General features: G+C 45.2%; 1 protein-coding gene across 2 annotated transcripts in view; it reads left to right on the top strand.

Moving 5' to 3' along the window:
* LOC139563413 (protein jagged-2-like) overlaps nt 1-16608 on the top strand; it is a 38365-nt gene extending 21757 nt beyond the window's left edge. Inside the window, exons 6-25 of one of the 2 annotated variants that reach the window (XM_071382061.1) lie at nt 14-144; nt 522-641; nt 1348-1461; nt 1556-1669; nt 2741-2854; nt 3275-3321; nt 3451-3624; nt 3739-3889; nt 4111-4275; nt 4463-4576; nt 4665-4892; nt 5047-5163; nt 5255-5282; nt 5945-6030; nt 6389-6502; nt 6662-6777; nt 6861-7118; nt 7376-7507; nt 11927-12086; nt 12201-16608. In XM_071382061.1, coding sequence (XP_071238162.1) covers nt 14-144; nt 522-641; nt 1348-1461; nt 1556-1669; nt 2741-2854; nt 3275-3321; nt 3451-3624; nt 3739-3889; nt 4111-4275; nt 4463-4576; nt 4665-4892; nt 5047-5163; nt 5255-5282; nt 5945-6030; nt 6389-6502; nt 6662-6777; nt 6861-7118; nt 7376-7507; nt 11927-12086; nt 12201-12679 — 2962 coding nt within the window. In that variant the 3' untranslated portion in view covers nt 12680-16608. The remainder of the gene's footprint in view (nt 1-13; nt 145-521; nt 642-1347; nt 1462-1555; nt 1670-2740; nt 2855-3274; nt 3322-3450; nt 3625-3738; nt 3890-4110; nt 4276-4462; nt 4577-4664; nt 4893-5046; nt 5164-5254; nt 5283-5944; nt 6031-6388; nt 6503-6661; nt 6778-6860; nt 7119-7375; nt 7508-11926; nt 12087-12200) is intronic. The other variant, XM_071382062.1, reaches the window with a different exon arrangement.
* Nucleotides 16609-18869: the final 2261 nt, after the last annotated feature.

The following is an 18869-nucleotide window of genomic DNA, read 5'->3' as shown; positions in this document are numbered from 1 at the left end:
ATATGTCTTGCAGATGTAAATACGGTTGGCAGGGTCCGTTCTGTGACGACTGCCTGCCCTACCCAGGCTGTGTCCATGGGACCTGCATCAAGCCCTGGCTGTGCAGCTGTGAGAAGAACTGGGGAGGCTTGCTGTGTGACAAAGGTGAGACATTAGAGCAGACCAGACCTGGCCCACTGTACTATTAACACATCCTCTACAGCGACCTCTGACCTCCCTGTAGTGTCACACAACACAAGGTCACCTCTGAGTTCCCCTCAGCATCAGGTGGTCAACAGAGGTCACTGAAGAGTGACTGCTAGAAACAGGAGATCACTTCAGAGTAACAAGACGGAGAGGTGGATGGAGAGGCTACATTTAGCAATGTGTAACAGTGTGCTTTCATGTCTGATCCTATGAAGTCGTGTGATGACAAATTATTTAATCTGTAACATATAATTTACCATCCTAATACTTTAGATGTGTTCATATGAGACCATTAAATTGTGCAAGTGTAATCATTCCTGTATGATTCTCTCCAGATTTGAACTACTGTGGGACGAACAAGCCTTGTAAGAACGGAGGAACGTGTATGAACTCAGAGCCAGATGAATACAACTGTGCCTGTTCTGACAGCTACTCAGGCAAGAACTGTGAGATAGGTGAGTCAGTCAACATATTCAATTCTGTTTGTGCCAATGAGCACGGTTACATGCACACAATAATACGATTAGTGTGGATAGTCAGATTAATATAATAGTTAATTTAAAATGTTCACATGCTTTGCAAGAAGAACAATTTCCCTAATAATTCTGTTTTCATGGACACATCTGAAATCAGGCTACTGATGGGACTTTAGATAAATTGCAAAAATCGCCAATAAAAATAAATATTCTACCACAGTGTTATTTTTGCGAAACCTTTTTGATTCTGAGTTCGGACCAATAAAGTTTGTATGTGAATACTTTTTCTATGATGCATACTTTCAGTTTTTCCGAACTCACTTCACTTGTAATAAGAGGGAGGCTCGCTCGGATGGTGCTAGCACATATGCAGATCAAACACACAGCTGGAACGCTGATTAAGGTTTTCTAATAATTTGAAACATTGCTCTGAAAACCAGGTGTTTTAATCGGCGTATGCTTACTTTGATTTTGACCTTACGCCGATCAAGATAAGCAGAGTGAGGTGTTTACATGACTATTTCCATACTCGGGCCTACTGCCACAAGTGGTAGTGTGCATGTAAACGTACCCAATGTTTAATAGTTGATCTTTTGCGTGTGTATTTTTTGTTGTGCTATTTATGTAATCCGTCACTCTGACTCGTGGCACATTTCTCTCCCCATGTCTATCCTGTTATCTTCAGTGGAACACGCCTGTGTGTCCAACCCCTGTGCCAACGGGGGCACCTGCCACGAGGTACCGTCTGGGTTTGAGTGCCACTGTCCTGCAGGCTGGTCAGGGCCCACCTGCGCTAAAGGTGAGTGAGTTACGATCTTGCCCCTCCCAAGGTGTGTGTGTGCCCCCATGTTTTTACAAAGCTGAACCCTTACATCATTGTGTGTGTGTTCCAGACATGGACGAGTGTGCGTCTAACCCCTGTGCTCAGGGTGGGACCTGCATCGACATGGAAAACGGATTTGAGTGCCTCTGCCCCCCACAGTGGGCTGGGAAGACCTGCCAGATAGGTAAACCTGGGAAGGAGAGGTGGCGGGGGGGTCTGTAGTTTATAATTCACACTAGAGAATTCTGAGGGCACAGTCTCTGCCTGGGAAAGTGGTGCAAAGCATGTCCAAATGGCTAAAGATGAATATTATGTCCTGGGGAGCATAACTTGAGACTATTTGCATGCTAAATTAAATTGTGTTTGATTTGAATTGAATGTGATGTGATGTGACTTGAAGTGTTATTGAATCTCACCGTGTTCGATCTTATGCCAGGAATCTCCGTGCTCGTCCAGTATCTGTTTGTTTGTGTCTCTCACCCTGTTGAGCCAGTCCTATTACTATGGTGTGGATACTAATTTAAAATGGATGCATGCATGTCCATGGAGAAAGCTGGATATTATGTGCAACCTGAGCCAGGTTTCTTGAGTAAAACTATAAATAACACCTAGCCTGGCAACTGCTAACCTTGGGGCCTGATATAGCCTGACAGTGGGTTATCTTTGGCTATAGACTGGGATAAAAGGGCCTCACCCCAACACCACTATTTAGCTCCCTGGAGTAGCAAAGGAAAGGAAACACTTTATAACCTGTAAACATGCTCAGGGAGGAACCCAAGCTCCGGGTCTTGTGTTACGTGGTCCGCTATTCTCAGTGCGCAGGTGGTTCCCCTTTCAGTGAGCGGGCGGTACCTGAGAGAGGGGTGTCGGGTGTCCGCAGCACAACAGGTGCTCCTCACCTCTGGGGAAAAGCGGTTGTGTTCTGGTCTGTCCAGGGAGAGGGTGTTAGTGACAATTGCCTTGTGAACTGACCACTGGGAAAGCTCTGGACTCTGTCAGATAATAGATCAGTTCAGAAATAGGGTAGGCAACTGAAATAAATGTTTAGGGTAGGAGGCAGAGCCAGCTAAATAGATGGCAAAAAAATGCAATTTAATTTAATAGTTGAGAAAGACAGGTTTAAGGTTAGAATTCTTATCAGGGGCTTTAGTTTCTGTGTAGCCTTGAACTGTAGAGATCTGCTTGGTGGTGGGGCTTGGAGGCTGGTTCTTAGATCTCTCTCTTTCTCTCTCATCTCTCTGTTTGCACTCCGCAGACGCGAATGAGTGTATGGGGAACCCATGCCTCAATGCTTACTCTTGCAAAAACTTGATCGGTGGATATCACTGTGCCTGCTTTCGAGGATGGGCCGGCCAGAACTGTGACATCAGTCAGTATCCGTTAATCATTTGTCTCTGTCCCCTTTGCCTGCAGCTAGCTCTGACACTTACCTGGGCCCCTGGCCTACTGTTCTGTTCCTATCTCAGGCTTTCTGCTTTATTATGGCCTACAAATACTTATCTAGATCCATGGATAGTGTTTTTACATTACTATGAGAAGCACATCCTGTAGATATCGTTGACGGTTTTGTAGTTGACCTCACTGGCTTTCACGGCATGCACTAACCAACAGCATCATGTCTTCCTGCACCTTGAGAAAAATCTTATTTTGAGTTTCTTTGAAGCATTAAGCATTAACCAAGTTGCACATTCTATGTTTTGTTTGTGTATCACATGCATGCCACACCTGCATGTTCCCCTGTCCTATCTGTAGATCTGTATTAGTAAGTTCTCTCTTTTAAACTCTGCAGATGTCAACAGCTGCCATGGACTGTGTCAGAATGGAGCGACTTGCAAGGTAGGAAATTGTATTCAATAAGGCAATCTAGCCACCATGTTTGATTCCCTCCTTTCATATGATATGGTTAGCATTATTCTGGGTATAGGAGCCTCTGAGTGACAACCTTTTCCCTTACGCTTCGTACAGGAGTGGCGAAGAGGCTACGTGTGTGCCTGCTCACCGGGGTTTGTGGGCCGGCACTGTGAGGTCCAGAGGAACAGCTGTGCCAGCGGCCCATGTAGAAACAGGGGCAGGTGCCACACCCTGCTGGACGGCTTCATGTGTGAGTGCCCACATGGGTACACTGGCACTACCTGTGAGGTGAGCTATGGTTCAGTCCAGACCTTTGACAAATCTGATCTTGTCTTTTATACATAACAATTATCTATTTATCCATCCATTCATCCACTCATCTTTCCATCTGTTCATTCGTAGGTGCAGAGTAACCCGTGCAGCCCTAACCCGTGCCAGAACAAGGCCCAGTGCCACAGTCTGATGGAAGACTTCTACTGTGCCTGTCCTGATGACTATGAGGGCAAGACCTGCTCCGAGCTCAAGGACCACTGCAAGACCAATCCCTGTGAAGGTACAAACCAATCTATAAACCTATTGATGTGATCTCTACTCAAATAATTCAAACCCCTGAAAAAGTACTAACCAGGCAGTTATCTTTCTAGCCTAAACTGAAACCTGATCTTAAGCTGCTTAGTCCTCAGGTCAACCTCAAGATCAACCCTCATTTCAACCCAATCCTCTCAGGTCTATCTCACCAACAGTATCTTGTTGTTCCTTCTGTTTTGATCCCAGTGATTGACAGTTGTACTGTCGCTGTGGCCACCAACAACACACAGGAAGGGGTGTGGTACATCTCGTCCAATGTGTGCGGCCCCTACGGACGCTGCATCAGCCAACCTGCTGGGAACTTCACCTGCTCCTGTGAACTGGGCTTCACTGGAACATACTGTCACGAGAGTGAGTAGACACACACACCATCATCATCACACATCATTAACTTTATCATCATAATCATCACCATCATCATACCATGAGACTAAACATTCCATTCCTTACTGTAGCACACCACTGATTTCCTCAGTCTCATCATTGTCTTCCTCATCATCCCCATCCTCATTCATGGTCTCTCCCCTCTTCCTCTCAGATGTAAACGACTGTGTGTCGTCTCCCTGTAAGAACGGAGGAACTTGCATCGACGGGATCAGCTCTTTCCAGTGCTTTTGCCCTGACGGCTGGGAGGGCACGCTGTGTGTCATAGGTATGTGTGTGTGTGTCCCAGGGTGGTTTTACTCTATCTCTCCATGGTGTGTGTGTTTCTCTAACTGATCCGTGGTGTGGTGTTCCAGATGTGAATGAGTGCAGTAGGAACCCCTGTAAGAACGGAGGTCGCTGTGTGGACCTGGTCAATGACTTCTACTGTCAATGCCAGGACAACTGGAAAGGCAAGACCTGCCACTCACGTGAGAGCCAGTGTGACTCCAGTACCTGTAGTAATGGGGGGACGTGCTTTGACCACGGGGACACCTTCCACTGTACCTGTCTGTCAGGGTGGGGCGGCAGCACCTGTAACACAGGTAAGAATCTATTATTGCTTGGTTTTAGCTATGTCATTCAAGGGAAAGTCCAATAGATCTCTGGTCCATATACGCTCCATAGGTGTAATTTTGTTGTTGTTGCAGAAACATGAATATAGGTTCTAAACTCATCCTATTTGATTTCTCTTGTCAGGCAAGAACAGCACGTGTGACTCTAACCCATGTGAGAACAGAGGAACCTGTGTCGGAGGAGGTGATGCCTACACCTGCATCTGCAAGGATGGCTGGGAGGGGCCCACATGTGCTCAGAGTAAAGCACAATTTACTGAATTATTTTCAGGTTATAATCATAAACTAAAACATATGTCAGATTTTTATTCTGTCATCCCCTCCTTTCACAGATACTAATGACTGCAACCCTACCCCCTGGTAAGTTGAACATATTGAATAAACCAAAATACTTTTAATGTCTTATAAGGCTATCCCATCTCTTCACAGACCCACACGCACCGATATCAGAGCATAATCTCTGTGTTCTGGTTTCAAAACAGGAACAAATGACTCCCACACACCGCTCATCTCGCAAATATAATTTAACGCTTAGAGATTTCCTGTTAAAGTTTGTTCCGTGGAGGTGTATGTGTGAAAGGGGAAGTGTGTGTATCCCTGACTCCTCTACAGAACAGTGCAGAGCCTGACAGCTGGGTATTCCAGGGTCCATTTGATCAGAGGGACTGAGTGGACAAAGGCTCCTGTCACCACAATGACTCACCCAATTCTTCACTACTTACCCCTGAGCATGGGGTGGTGTAGGCAATTGGGGCTGGGGAGCAGCATATAGGGCCAGCACAGTATGGGGTCATTTTGGGATTTGCATCTGAAGTCTGGACATTGATATGGGATCAGCGTTAGTGACCACAGTCTCTGTCTCTAGTCTCCTACCTTGGGATTCTGCTGCTGGGATCTAGACCTGAGATTGTGAAGGCTTTTTTGTCGTTGTAGTCTGAGTCTTCAGCCTTTTGTATGCTGCTGCACGTGTGCCAATGGTATGGGCTGATGTATTGATGTGTGGTTCTGTTTCCTTCCTCCAGCTATAACAGTGGTGTCTGTGTGGATGGTGTGAACTGGTTCCGCTGTGAGTGTGCCGCGGGATTCGCCGGACCAGACTGCCGGATCAGTGAGTCCCTGGGAACCAAAGGGGTGTGGTGGGGTCAGATTGGAGGGTTCATGGGTGAAAGGTGACGGGGGAATTTTGAGCTGATTGTTTGTGAGGGACAGATTAGGAAGCCTATCTTAACCTCCAACCTCTCTTGTGAGGACAGGTTAGCTGTATTCTGCAAACAGGTCAGTTCAGTCTGACATTCTCAGACACAATCCTCTTTCCTTTTCCCCTTTTCAGAGAGGGTCTATTTTTCACGTGGGGATGCCAGACATGAGAACCAACCAGCCCCTACCCTGTTGTGAGGATATTATAGCTAGGTGCCTTGCAGTAGACTAGAGATATGTGTGTAGTAATGGTCTCATTTCCCCATCAGACATAGATGAGTGCCAGACGTCTCCCTGTGCCTATGGTTCTACCTGTGTGGATGAGATCAACAGCTTCCGATGTGTGTGTCCCCTGGGCTGGGCTGGGCCTCGCTGCCAAGAGTGTGAGTACACTGCAGCTATAGAGAAAATGTCTTTATTACTGTATCCATGGAGTAGGGGAACTTTCTTCTATTGAACCCATGTGTGGTAGGAAGAGTTTCTAAGGACTGAGCCTGATATTGCCTTAGTCCTAAACCTGCTCCTCTCTCTCCCCTCTGCAGTCATAGGGATCGGGAAGGCCTGTCGTTACTCCGGCCTGCAGTTCCCTCATGGCAGTCGATGGGAGGAGGAGTGTAATACCTGCCAGTGTGTCAACGGCAGTGTGCGCTGTTCTAAGGTGAGACTTGCATGGTTTTGTTACACACAGTGAAGGTGTGTGTGTGAGCTGCCTTTCTGACCTATGTTTGTGTGTGTGTATAGGTGCTGTGTGGCCGACTGCCCTGTCTGCTCCATAGAGTTGCTTCTGGTCCAGACAGCATTGCCCCCTGTCCTAGAGGACAGGAGTGTGTAGAGCACAAATTCCTCACCTGCTTCGCCCCGCCATGCCACCAGTGGGGCGTGTGTTCTACCCCTGACCCCCCACCGCCCCTCCACACTCAGTGTGAACCCAACTGTGGTTATTTGGACAACAGCTGTGCCCGCATCACACTCATCTTCAATAGAGACAAAGTTCCACAGGTGAGTGCACGACATCATTACCTGACTAACATTAAATAAGATATTTCATTAAAAAAAATATACGATTCTACGATTATTGACTTAGTTTTACTAGACCTGAAACTCCTACCACATCCTCTGCCAGAGAATTAAAGTGAATGGAGTGTGTGTGTGTGTGTGTGTGTGTGTGTGTGTGTGTGTGTGTGTGTGTGTGTGTGTGTGTGTGTGTGTGTGTGTGTGTGTGTGTGTGTGTGTGTGTGTGTGTGTGCTGATCAAAGGGTACCATTGTGGAGAACATCTGTTTGGAGCTGAGGTACCTTCCCATCACCCAGACCCTGGCTAAGGAACGTACGCTCCTCATTCTCTGTGACCTGTCCTACTCCAACAGTGATGCCGTGGAGGTTGTCATGGTGAGTGCCTCCACCCCCCCCACCACTCCGACCTCACCTCAGCCCCCCACCTCAAGACTATGAACTGTTGCCATCTGCCAATGATCCCCTCCTCACCTCTAACTGTCACCCGCCAGAACAGGCACTCTCTCCTCTCTTTCAGTTAGCCACGAGTGCCTCGTCCCATTTTGTTCTCTCTTTCACTTTATTAAATCACATACTTAATTTGTCATTATAAATGGGTTCCAGAGTACACTTGTAAAATTGGAAGCTTTTCTTTTCCTCTTTGTAAGTGTGGAGAGCCTTTTGAAGCACGACACCCTTCGCCTGAACATCTGGATGACATTTAGCTTTACTTTGGAACACCTTACTGTTTATCTCTCGGACGGGTGTGGCCACCCAGGCTCTCCTCTCCAGTAAGATACGGGAAATCAGGCGCTACAGGGCACTAAGCCCTTAATGGAGGGTGTCTGATGTCCTCATAGGTTAGTACTGGGTTTAATAATTAAACTCCATAGACCCTCTAAAGGCTTACAGTGATGTTAGTTGTGCTTTGTTAGACCATTATGGAATAGTCTTAACTCAACATGATCGTGAGGTCGTATTATTTTAACCTAATATGAGTTTGGCAGAGTAGTCCCATCCAGCTCACTCTATGTATCAGTACAGAGGTTTTATGAAGACCCAGAAACGGTGTGTTCTCACTAAGAGGCCACAAATCAAATCAAAGTTTATTTGTCACGTGCGCCGAATACAACAAGTTACACCTTACAGTGAAATGCTTACTTACAGGCTCTAACCAATAGTGCAAAAAAGGTATTAGGTGAACAATAGGTAAGTAAAATAAATAAAAAGACAGTGAAAAATAACAGGAGCGAGGCTATAAAAGTAGCGAGGCTACATACAGACACCGGTTAGTCAGGCTGCTTGAGGTAGTATATACATGTAGATATGGTTAAAGTGACTATGCATATATGATCAACAGAGAGTAGCAGCAGCGTAAAAGAGGGGTTTGGGGGGGGGGGGGGGGGATGAAACACAATGAAAATAGTCCGGGTAGCCATTTGATTACCTGTTCAGGAGTCTTATGGCTTGGGGGTAAAAACTGTTGAGAAGCCATTTTGTCCTAGACTTGGCATTCCGGTACCGCTTGCCATGTGGTAGTAGAGAGAACAGTCTATGACTGGGGTGGCTGGGGTCTTTGACAATTTTTAGAGCCTTCCTCTGACACCGCCTGGTGTAGAGGTCCTGGATGGCAGGCAGCTTAGCCCCAGGATGGCCCCTGGATGGCAGGCAGCTTAGCCCCAGTAATGTACTGGGCCGTACGCACTACCCTCTGTAGTAGTGGTCGGAGGCCGAGCAATTGCCGTACCAGGCAGTGATGCAACCAGTCAGGATGCTCTCGATGTTGCAGCTGTAGAACCTTTTGAGGATCTCAGGACCCATGCCAAATCTTTTTAGTTTCCTGAGGGGGAATAGGCTTTGTCGTGCCCTCTTCACGACTGTCTTGGTGTGTTTGGACCAATCTAGTTTGTTGTTTATGTGGACACCAAAGAACTTGAAGCTCTCAACCTGCTCCACCGCAGCCCCGTCGATGAGAATGGGGGCGTGCTCTGTCCTCTTGGTTACATTGGGGGCATGCCCTGTCCTCTTGGTTACGTTGAGGGATAGGTTGTTATTCTGGCACCACCCAGCCAGGTCTCTGACCTCCTCCCTATAGGCCATCTCGTCGTTGTCGGTGATTAGGCATACCACTGTTGTGTCGTCTGCAAACTTAATGATGGTGTTGGAGTCGTGCTTGGCCATGCAGTCATGGGTGAACAGGGAGTACAGGAGGGGACTGAGCACGCACCCCTGGGGAGCTCCAGTGTTGAGGATCAGCATGGCAGATGTGTTGCTACCTACCCTCACCACCTGTGGGCAGCCCATCAAGAAGTCCAGGATCCAGTTGCAGAGGGAGGTGTTTACTCCCAGGATCCTTAGCTTAGTGATGAGCTTTGAGGGTACTATGGTGTTGAACGCTGAGCTGTAGTCAATGAATAGCATTCTCACATAAGTGTTCCTTTTGTCCAGGTGGGAAAGGGCAGTGTGGAGTTCAATAGAGATTGCATCATCTGTGGATCTGTTGGGGCGGTATGCAAATTGGAGTGGGTCTAGGGTTTCTGGGATAATGGGGTTGATGTGAGCCATGACCAGCCTTTCAAAGCACTTCATGGCTATGGACGTGAGTTTTACGGGTCTGTAGTCATTTAGGCAGGTTGCCTTTGTGTTCTTGGGCACAGACTGGAACATGGTTGTCTGCTTGAAACATGTTGGTATTACAGACTCAATCAGGGACATGTTGAAAATGTCAGTGAAGACACCTGCCAGTTGGTCAGCACATGCCCTGAGCACACGTCCTGGTAATCCGTCTGGCCCCGCAGCCTTGTGTATGTTGACCTGTTTGAAGGTCTTACTCACGTCGGCTACGGAGAGCGTGATCACACAGTCATCCGGAAAAGCTGATGCTCTCATGCATGCCTCAGTGTTGCTTGCCTCGAAGCGAGTATAGAAGTGATTTAGCTCGTCTGGTAGGCTCGTGTCACTGGGCAGCTCGCGGCTGTGCTTCCCTTTGTAGTCTAATAGTTTGCAAGCCCTGCCACATAAGACGAGCGTCGGAGCCGGTGTAGTATGATTCAATCTTAGCGCTGTATTGATGCTTTGCCTGTTTGATGGATCGTTGCAGGGCATAGCGGGATTTCTTGTAAGCTTCCGGGTTAGAGTCTCGCTCCTTGAAAGCGGCAGCTCTACCCTTTAGCTCAGTGCAAATGTTGTCTGTAATCCACGGCTTCTGGTTGGGGTATGTATGTACAGTCACTGTGGGGACAACGTCCTCGATGCACTTATTGATAAAGCCAGTGACTGATGTGGTGTACTCCTCAATGCCATCGGAAGAATCTCGGAACATGTTCCAGTCTGTGATAGCAAAACAGTCCTGTAGTTTAGCATCTGCTTCATCTGACCACTTTTTTATAGACCGAGTCACTGGTGCTTCCTGCTTTCATTTTTGCTTGTAAGCATGAATCAGGAGGATAGAGTTGTGGTCGGATTTACCAAATGGAGGGCGAGGGAGAGCTTTGTACGCATCTCTGTGTGGAGTACAGGTGATCTAGAATTTTTTTCCCCTCTGGTTGCACATTTAACATGTTGATAGAAATTTGGTAGAACGGATTTAAGTTTCCCTGCATTAAAGTCTCCGGACACTAGGAGCGCTGCCTCTGGGTGAGTGGTTTCCTGTTTGCTTATTTCCTTTTACAGCTGACTGAGTTCTGTCTTAGTGCCAGCATCTGTCTGTGGTGGTAAATAAACAGCCACGAAAAGTATAGCTGAGAACTCTCTAGACAAGTAGTGTGGCCTGCAATTTATCACAATATACTCTACTTCAGGTCAGCAAAATCTCGAGACTTCCTTAGATTTTGTGCACGAGCCGTTTACAAATATGCACAGACCGCCCCCCTCGTCTTACCGGAGTGTGCGTGTGCTGTTCTATCTTGCCGGTGCAGCGTGTATCCCACTAGCTGAATATCCATGTCTTCATTCAGCCACGATTCCGTGAAACATAGGATATTACAGTTTTTGATGTCCCGTTGGTAGGATATTCGTGATCGTACCTCGTCTAATTTATTGTCCACTGATTGCACGTTGGCGAGTAGTATTGACGGTAACGGCAGCTTTCCCACTCGCCTTCTGCGGGTCCTGACGAGGCATCCGGCTCTTTGTCCTCTGTACCTGCGTCGCTTCCTATTGCAAATAACGGGGATGTCGACCCTGTCGGGTGTTTGGAGAATGTCCTGTGCGTCCTGCTTGTTGTAGAAAAAATCTTAGTCTAATCCCAGGTGAGTGATCGCTGTCCTGATATCCAGAACCTCTTTTTTTGCTGTAAGATACAGTTGCAGAAACATTATGTACAAAATAAGTTACAAATAACGCAAAAACCCCCACATAATAGCACAATTGGTTGGGCGCTCGTAAAACTGCTGCCATTTCTTCCAGCACCATTTTGGTTTAGTCCTCTCTGAAGCCTAGAGGCTGTTAGATGTCAGAATGGGGTGAGGGGCCATGTGCCACAGTGTCTGTGTGTGTGTTTGAAGGAGCAGCTGCTTTCCCAGAGAGAAGAAAGAGGAGTCTTGCTGACTGACTGACTCTCTTATCATTCTTCACACTGACTGGCTGGCCTGGGAGCCACAGCTGGCCTGTTCTCCATTGTTCATCCTAATTAAAGTGCACAGCATCCAGCTAATCTCCCTCTGCTCCCCCTGGACTCTCTGGTCCACTTATTAGGCAATTAACTAGACCTGCTTTGTGCTCTACAGGGGCGCATGTGAGAAGTTAGGACTAGGAGTGAATCTCTCACCTATTGTGTTGACTCACCATTTCTCCTACTCTCTCCCTCTCTTCCAGTCTTATGATCAGGATGGTCAGGAGCGGGATGGAAACCGTGATCAGATTCAGGAGGCTTCCAGTGCCATCATCGGTGCCCTGTCCAAACGACACAACAGCACCGTCATGCTGGCCGTGGTGGAGGTCAAAGTGGAGACGCAGGTCATGCCCCAGTCTGTGGGTGAGTGACTGGACTCGACTTGGTTTAACTTTTGCATGTTTTTATACTGCACTTCGATTAGGTAGCATTACAGTACATGATAGTAAAGTATAATTTTATGGTCTTTGTCTCCAGACCACCTGGTGCCAGTGCTGTGCGTGGTGTTCAGTGTGCTGTGGATCTTCTGCATTGTGGTGTGTGTGTGGTGGACCCGTAAGAGGAAAAAAGAGCGTGAGAGAGAGTCTACAGTGGAGGACAGCACTGTCAATAACCTTCTGGAGCCGCTGAGGGTCATCTTGCCACAGCACAAAGACAACCTAGACAAAGACATTCAGTACGAATGCAAGAAACTCATGAGCCCTCCAGACCGGACGTGTGACGGGGCTGAGGGAGAGGAGGAAGAGGACGAGCTGAGGGGAGGGATGGAGCTAGACAAGTGCTCCACACAAAAGTGCTCATTGGCAGGAGTGCAGGACAGAGTGGGGGTGATCTGTACGATGCGTAGCGCCCCTGTTAAAACCCCCCACTGGACAGTGTACAGTCCCAAAGACAACCGGTGTAAAAACCTCAGCGCTGCCAACTTCAGTGAGGATGTCAAAGATCATTATGTATGAGCACGGCTAGAGGTGGGACTTCTCAAACTAAAGATGATGTCTCTATCTAATAGAAAAAGACAAGCACCAATAGTAAAGATTTAAGACATGTTTTACATTTCATTTGAATTTATTCTCTGTCTGCAACAGAGCCTTCTTACTTAAATCTTTGCAACTTAACATTTCAGTAACAAAAAGAGAGCTTCATTTTTTCCTTTCTTTTTTTGGTTTACAAATTGTTGCTCCCTTTAAAAGGAGAGCCCTTTTTTTCACATCGTATCACTGAGAAGATTGTGTATCATGTGACTTTGGCGAGAGCACTGCCCTTGGAGGCAGGCATTGCACTACTACATTACTACTAGTGCATTTAGTCCTTATCTGCCTTAACCCACACTGTGGGCATTTACTTTGTTCTCTTGGTATAATGTCATTTGTATAAGTAAAATTATGTAAAAGGTTATATATATATATATATATATATATATATATATATACACACACACTACCGGTCAAAAGTTTCAGAACATCTACTCATTCAAGGGTTTTTCTTTATTTTTACTATTTTCTACATTGTACAATAATAGTGATGACATCAAAACTATGAAATAACACATATGGAATCATGTAGTAACCCAAAAAGTGTTAAACAAATCAAAATATATTTTATATTTGAGATTCTTCAAATAGCCACCCTTTGCCTTGATGACAGCTTTGCACACACTTGACATTCTCTCATCCAGCTTCATGAGGTAGTCACCTGGAATGCATTTCAATTAACAGGTGTGCCTTCTTAAAAGTTAATTTGTGGAATTGAATGCGTTTGAGCCAATCAGTTGTGTTGTGACAAGGTAGGGGGGTATACATAAGATAGCCCTATGGCAAGAACAGCTCAAATAAGCAAAGAGAAACGACAGTCCATCATTACTTTAAGACATGGTCAGTCAACACGGAACATTAAGAACTTTGAACGTTTCTTCAAGTGCATTCGCAAAAACTATCAAGCGCTATGATGAAACTGGCTCTCATGAGGACCGCCACAGGAATGGAAGACCCAGAGTTACGTCTGCTGCAGAGGATAAGTTCATTAGAGTTACCAGCCTCAGGAATTGCAGCCCAAATAAATGCTTCAGAGTTCAAGTAACAGACACATCAACATCAACTGTTTAGAGGAGACTGTGAATCAGGCCTTCATGGTTTAATTGCTGCAAATAAACAACTACTAAATGACACAGATAAGAAGAAGAGACTTGCTTGGGCCAAGAATCACGAGCAATGGACATTAGACCGGTGGAAATTTGTCCTTTTGGTCTGGAGTCCAAATTGGAGACTTTTGGTTCCAACCGCCTTGTCTATGTGAGACGCGATGTGGGTGAACGGATGATCTCCGCATGTGTATTTCCCACCATAAAGCATGGAGGAGGTGTCATGGTGTGCTTTGCTTGACACTGTCTGTGAATTCAAGGCACACTTTACCAGCATAGCTACCACAGCATTCTGCAGCAATACGCCATCCCATCTGGTTTGGGCTTAGTGGGACTATCATGTGTTTTTCAACAGGACAATGACCCAACACACCTCCAGGCTGTGTACGGGCTATTTGACCAGAAGGTGAGTGATGGAGTGCTGCATCAGATGACCTGGCCTCCACAATCCCACGACCTCAACCAAATTAAGATGGTTTGTGATGAGTCGGACCGCAGACTGAAGGAAAAGCAGCCAACAAGTGCTCAGCATATGTGGGAACTACTTCAAGACTGTTGGAAAAGCCTTCCAGGTGAAGCTGGTTGAGAGAATGCTAAGAGTTTGCAACGCTGTCATCAGGGCAAAGGGTGGCTATTTGAAGAATCTCATATATTTTGATTTGTTGAACACTTTTTTGGTTACTACATGATTCCATATGTGTTTCATATTTTGATGTCTTCACTATTATTCTACAATGTAAAAATAACAAAAAGCTCTTGAATGAGTAGGTGTTGTAAAACTTTTGACTGGTAGTGCATATATATATATAAGACTTTGGAAAGCTATAAGCAGTATAACACCTGACATCAGCATTAGTTTAGAAACATAAACATATTTTCCATGACATGTCAATGCTTCTAAAGACCTTATGTATATCCCTATAACATGCCTTTTGCTCTACCACTTCCTGCAGGCCTATGCTTTATTATTTCACTATTTGCTTTGGTAGAAAGTTCCTTCAGCCCTTCTTTTATTATTTCATCTCATTCAACGAATTGATCCAGAACTTAATTCATATAAAGGGAAAAGATGTCCTTTCACAACTCTTCATATTACCATAAGTGTTTCTTTGAACAATGTATATATGTAAATAAACATGTCTGTGTATATTTGAATTTAGTAACTTAAGTAATCCTTTTTATTATAGTTATTCTAAAGAATAAGGTTGTTTATGTTTTGTTCGTTTTTTATTATGTCATTCCGTTTTATTGGTGTCTGTTGACACAGGCCAGGTTTTATACAGATTTATGGGGTGCCACAATCACAAAAGCATTGACAGAAACAAATTATTCTAAGTGCTTGTTTGTTTTGCTTTCTGATTTGATTATGTTCCAACACTTACAATTGTCAGTAAGCACAGATGTTAGTTCTAGTTCTAGGCTTGTCCTTGTCTGCTGCTTGATTGGGAGTTTCCCTTGTGAATGCTGGCTCACCATCTCCCACTCACTATGCTACTGTATGTGAACGTTAGAATGTCCTTTTATAACGCAGGGTCAGAGGAGGCTGGTGGGATGACCTATAGGAGGACGGGCTCATTGTAATGGCTGGATTGGAATTAATGGAACAGTATCAAACATATGGAAACCACGTTTGACTCGGTCCCATTATTCCATTCGAGCCATTACAATGACCCCGTCCTCCTATAGCTCCTCCCACCAACCTCTGGCATCGGGTGTACCAGTGAATGGATGGTTCGTGTTGATCTGATACAGAAGCAGTGCTAGCGTGCTCTTATCATCGTGATTTGGGTCAGAATCAGGAGTAACTAGAATTAAATTCAAGGCCATTAAATTCAAGATCAGAGCAATCCAGTGGTTTAATCTTTGCCTGGGCAGGAGCACTCCGCTACCCAGCCCTACAGTGGTGCATTGGATTTCTGCTTTCAATACTGGTCTAATGAAGGGAACAAGTTTTATTGTTGTTGTTGTGGTTGTTGTCCAGTGTTTGTATTGTATTCTGCACTAAGAAAGAGGAAGATCATCTATTGAGCATTACCTCAGTGGTGGTAGGGAAAATGATTTTTGTTGTTCTTTACAGTTTAATATTGTAATTCTCTGACAAGAATTGTGTTTTAAATTTTTTGATGCAAAAATAATAATTCAAATCATTACCCATATCCAGTCAGCAGAATCCCACTAGCCCCAGAGAATGGGCTGAATGTGCAGAACATTGTAATTATTTTGTACAAAAGAGCAGTTGCGTCTTGGTTTGTTAGTGGAATTTTTGTTTGTTTTTAGAACAATCCAATTATTTATTAAAGTATTTTATACCAATATCTTTGTTTTGTCCTGTTTATAGCATTGGAATTTGAACTTTTCCGTTTTTCAATTTTATCACCATTAGCCTGTCACCGATCTTTCCGGAACTTTCATTACGCACACCTGTCCCCTATTCCCACTGATTAGTATTTGTATATATGTGTCCTTTGGTTTCCATTGGGCTGTCGATTATTGTTACAATGTCCGTTGGTGCGTGTGAGTACCTGTGCTGTGTGTTTTGGGCTTTCGTGCCCTTGTGGATTGCACAGATGATTCCGGGTCTCGTCCCGTGTGTTAATCATCGTGCACGTGTTATTTATTCGAGGTACTCCTCGCTCTTTTTTTTGGGTTTCAACCCTGTGTTTTGTGTACGTGTTTGTTTGGTCTTCGTCCCTGTGCCTTTACACGACATGCCGTCATTTTGGGTGTAATAAAAAACCCTATTACGCATTCCTGCTTCTGTCTCCCGATCCTTCTTGCCAATGTGACAAGCTCTAGCACTGGAAAACAAATTGAAATGTAGTTTACGAAAGTTCAATCAGGAAGGCTGGTCTGAATGGCTTGTCACATTTAATTAATCTAGTAAACACAATATAATTCACATCGCTTGTCTTACCTCATCAGCATTGCAGGCATTTACTGTATATGGTAGTGTTTATAATGTTACCTTGTCAGCATAGCAGGTATTTATATGGTAGTGCCATAATGTTACCTTGTCAGCATAGGGTCATGTCTCTCCTTTTACTTTACTATTAGCAAGCGTGCGGAATGTCATTCATCTATTAACTTCAGCCTATGAGCATGGCACACTAAGGCAATTCCACCATGCTTGATGATTAACCTATGGGCTCACTCGTGAAATAATCACTTTCCTGGGCAATGGGCATAAATCTAGGGGAGTATTCATATGTCAACTTAAATCTTGTCTCACTTGCTGTTATGCAGCGACAGTCTTCCAACAATTTTCCACCACCACCAACTGAAGGCCCCACCACCAGCTGCCCCACAGAGCAATTTGCCATCAGCATCTGGCTCAGAGGAGTATACGTCAGAGACGATGTCTACCGAAAACTATTCAATAAAAATCCATATTTCATTATGTCTCTTGTCATTCAGTTAAGCCTGTACTCAACTGAATTTGATTTGACGTGTTTTCACTTTATCAATGGAGCTGAATCTGCTGTTTCCATAGGATTCATCTTTCTGTAGCTGATTGGCTATCCATCTACAGACGCCCATTCAGAACCACCAATAAGGTAAGTCCCTTGCATGCAGACTCCCATTCAGAACCACCAATAAGGTAAGTCCCCTGCATGCAGACTCCCATTCAGAACCACCAATAAGGTAAGTTCCCTGCATGCAGACTCCCATTCAGAACCACCAATAAGGTAAGTCCCTTGCGTGCATTCATCTGCCCTAATGCTTTACATTAGTAACATATAAACTACATGATGGCAGTAATGCAGCTGCATAGGGACTCTGCAATGCTCCATGGTTTGATATGTTCTGTGATCGTTAACCCATCAGTCATCTGGGAAGGATGGGAAACATGTCTGGAATCCAGGATCAGATATCAGTTAAGTCACATGTGTGTACAGCACAGGATCACTTACCTACTTGGTAGTACGATAAAGGAGAGAGGAGAGGGGGGAGGAGAGAAGGAGCCAATGGCACCCAGTACAGTATATGTCACTGTACAGTATGTGTTCCTAGCATTCATTATGTAAGTCAACACCAGATTCCACGAGTTACTGGCTACGGTCAAGGGTATCTGTCCAAGACAGGTTACCCTCATCCGTTCCACATAGTATCACACCGTTTTAGCTGTGATTGCAACCCCAAGAATGGCACTGAAGGAGATGTCTGCCGTTTTACGATCCCGTAACCAATTGTGCTATTGTGTATGTTTTTTTGCATTATTTGTAACTTATTTTGTACATAATGTTTCTGCCACCGTGTCTTATAACCATAAAGCTATTCTAGATATCAGGACAGCGATTACTTACCCCGTACTGGAGGAATACTTTTTCTTCAATGAGTCGGACAGGAAGGATTTACTTCAGATGCCCGACAAGGCCCTCATCCCAGTAATTCGACAAGGCCCTCATCCCAGTAATTTGAGGTATCGGGGACGAAGGTCCGGGTGCCTTGAAAGGATCCGTCGCCGAGAGGGTCATCTACCTTTACTATCGGTCCTATTAGCCAACGTACAATCAATCGATAATAAAATAGACGCACTACGATAACGTATATCCTACCAACGGGACATCAAAAACTGTAATATCTTATGTTTCACCGAGTCGTGGCTGAACGACGACATGAATAACATACAGCTGCGGGGTTTAAGCTTTTTTGTCAGGATAGAACAGCGGCCTCTGTTACTGTAAGACAAGGGGTGGCAGTCTATGTATGTTGTAAACAACAGCTGGTGCACAAAATCTAAGGAAGTCTCAAGGTTTTGCTTGCCTGAGGTAGAGTATCTCATAAGCTGTAGACCACACTATTTACCAAGAGAGTTTCTGTATTTTTCGTAGCTGTCTATATACCACCACAAACCAATGCTGGCATTAAGACCGCACTCAATGAGCTGTATACGGCCATAAGCAAATGGGGAAATGCTCATCCAGAGGCGGCGCGCCTAGTGGCCGGGGACTTTAATGCAGAGAAACTCATCCGTTTTACCTAATTTCTACCAGCATGTTAAATGTGCA

The sequence above is a fragment of the Salvelinus alpinus genome, chromosome 34, assembly GCF_045679555.1.
Source record: "Salvelinus alpinus chromosome 34, SLU_Salpinus.1, whole genome shotgun sequence".
Taxonomy (NCBI): Eukaryota; Metazoa; Chordata; class Actinopteri; order Salmoniformes; family Salmonidae; genus Salvelinus; species Salvelinus alpinus.
The sequence above is the reverse complement of the archived record's forward strand: the minus strand, read 5'-3'. Positions and strand labels throughout refer to the sequence as shown.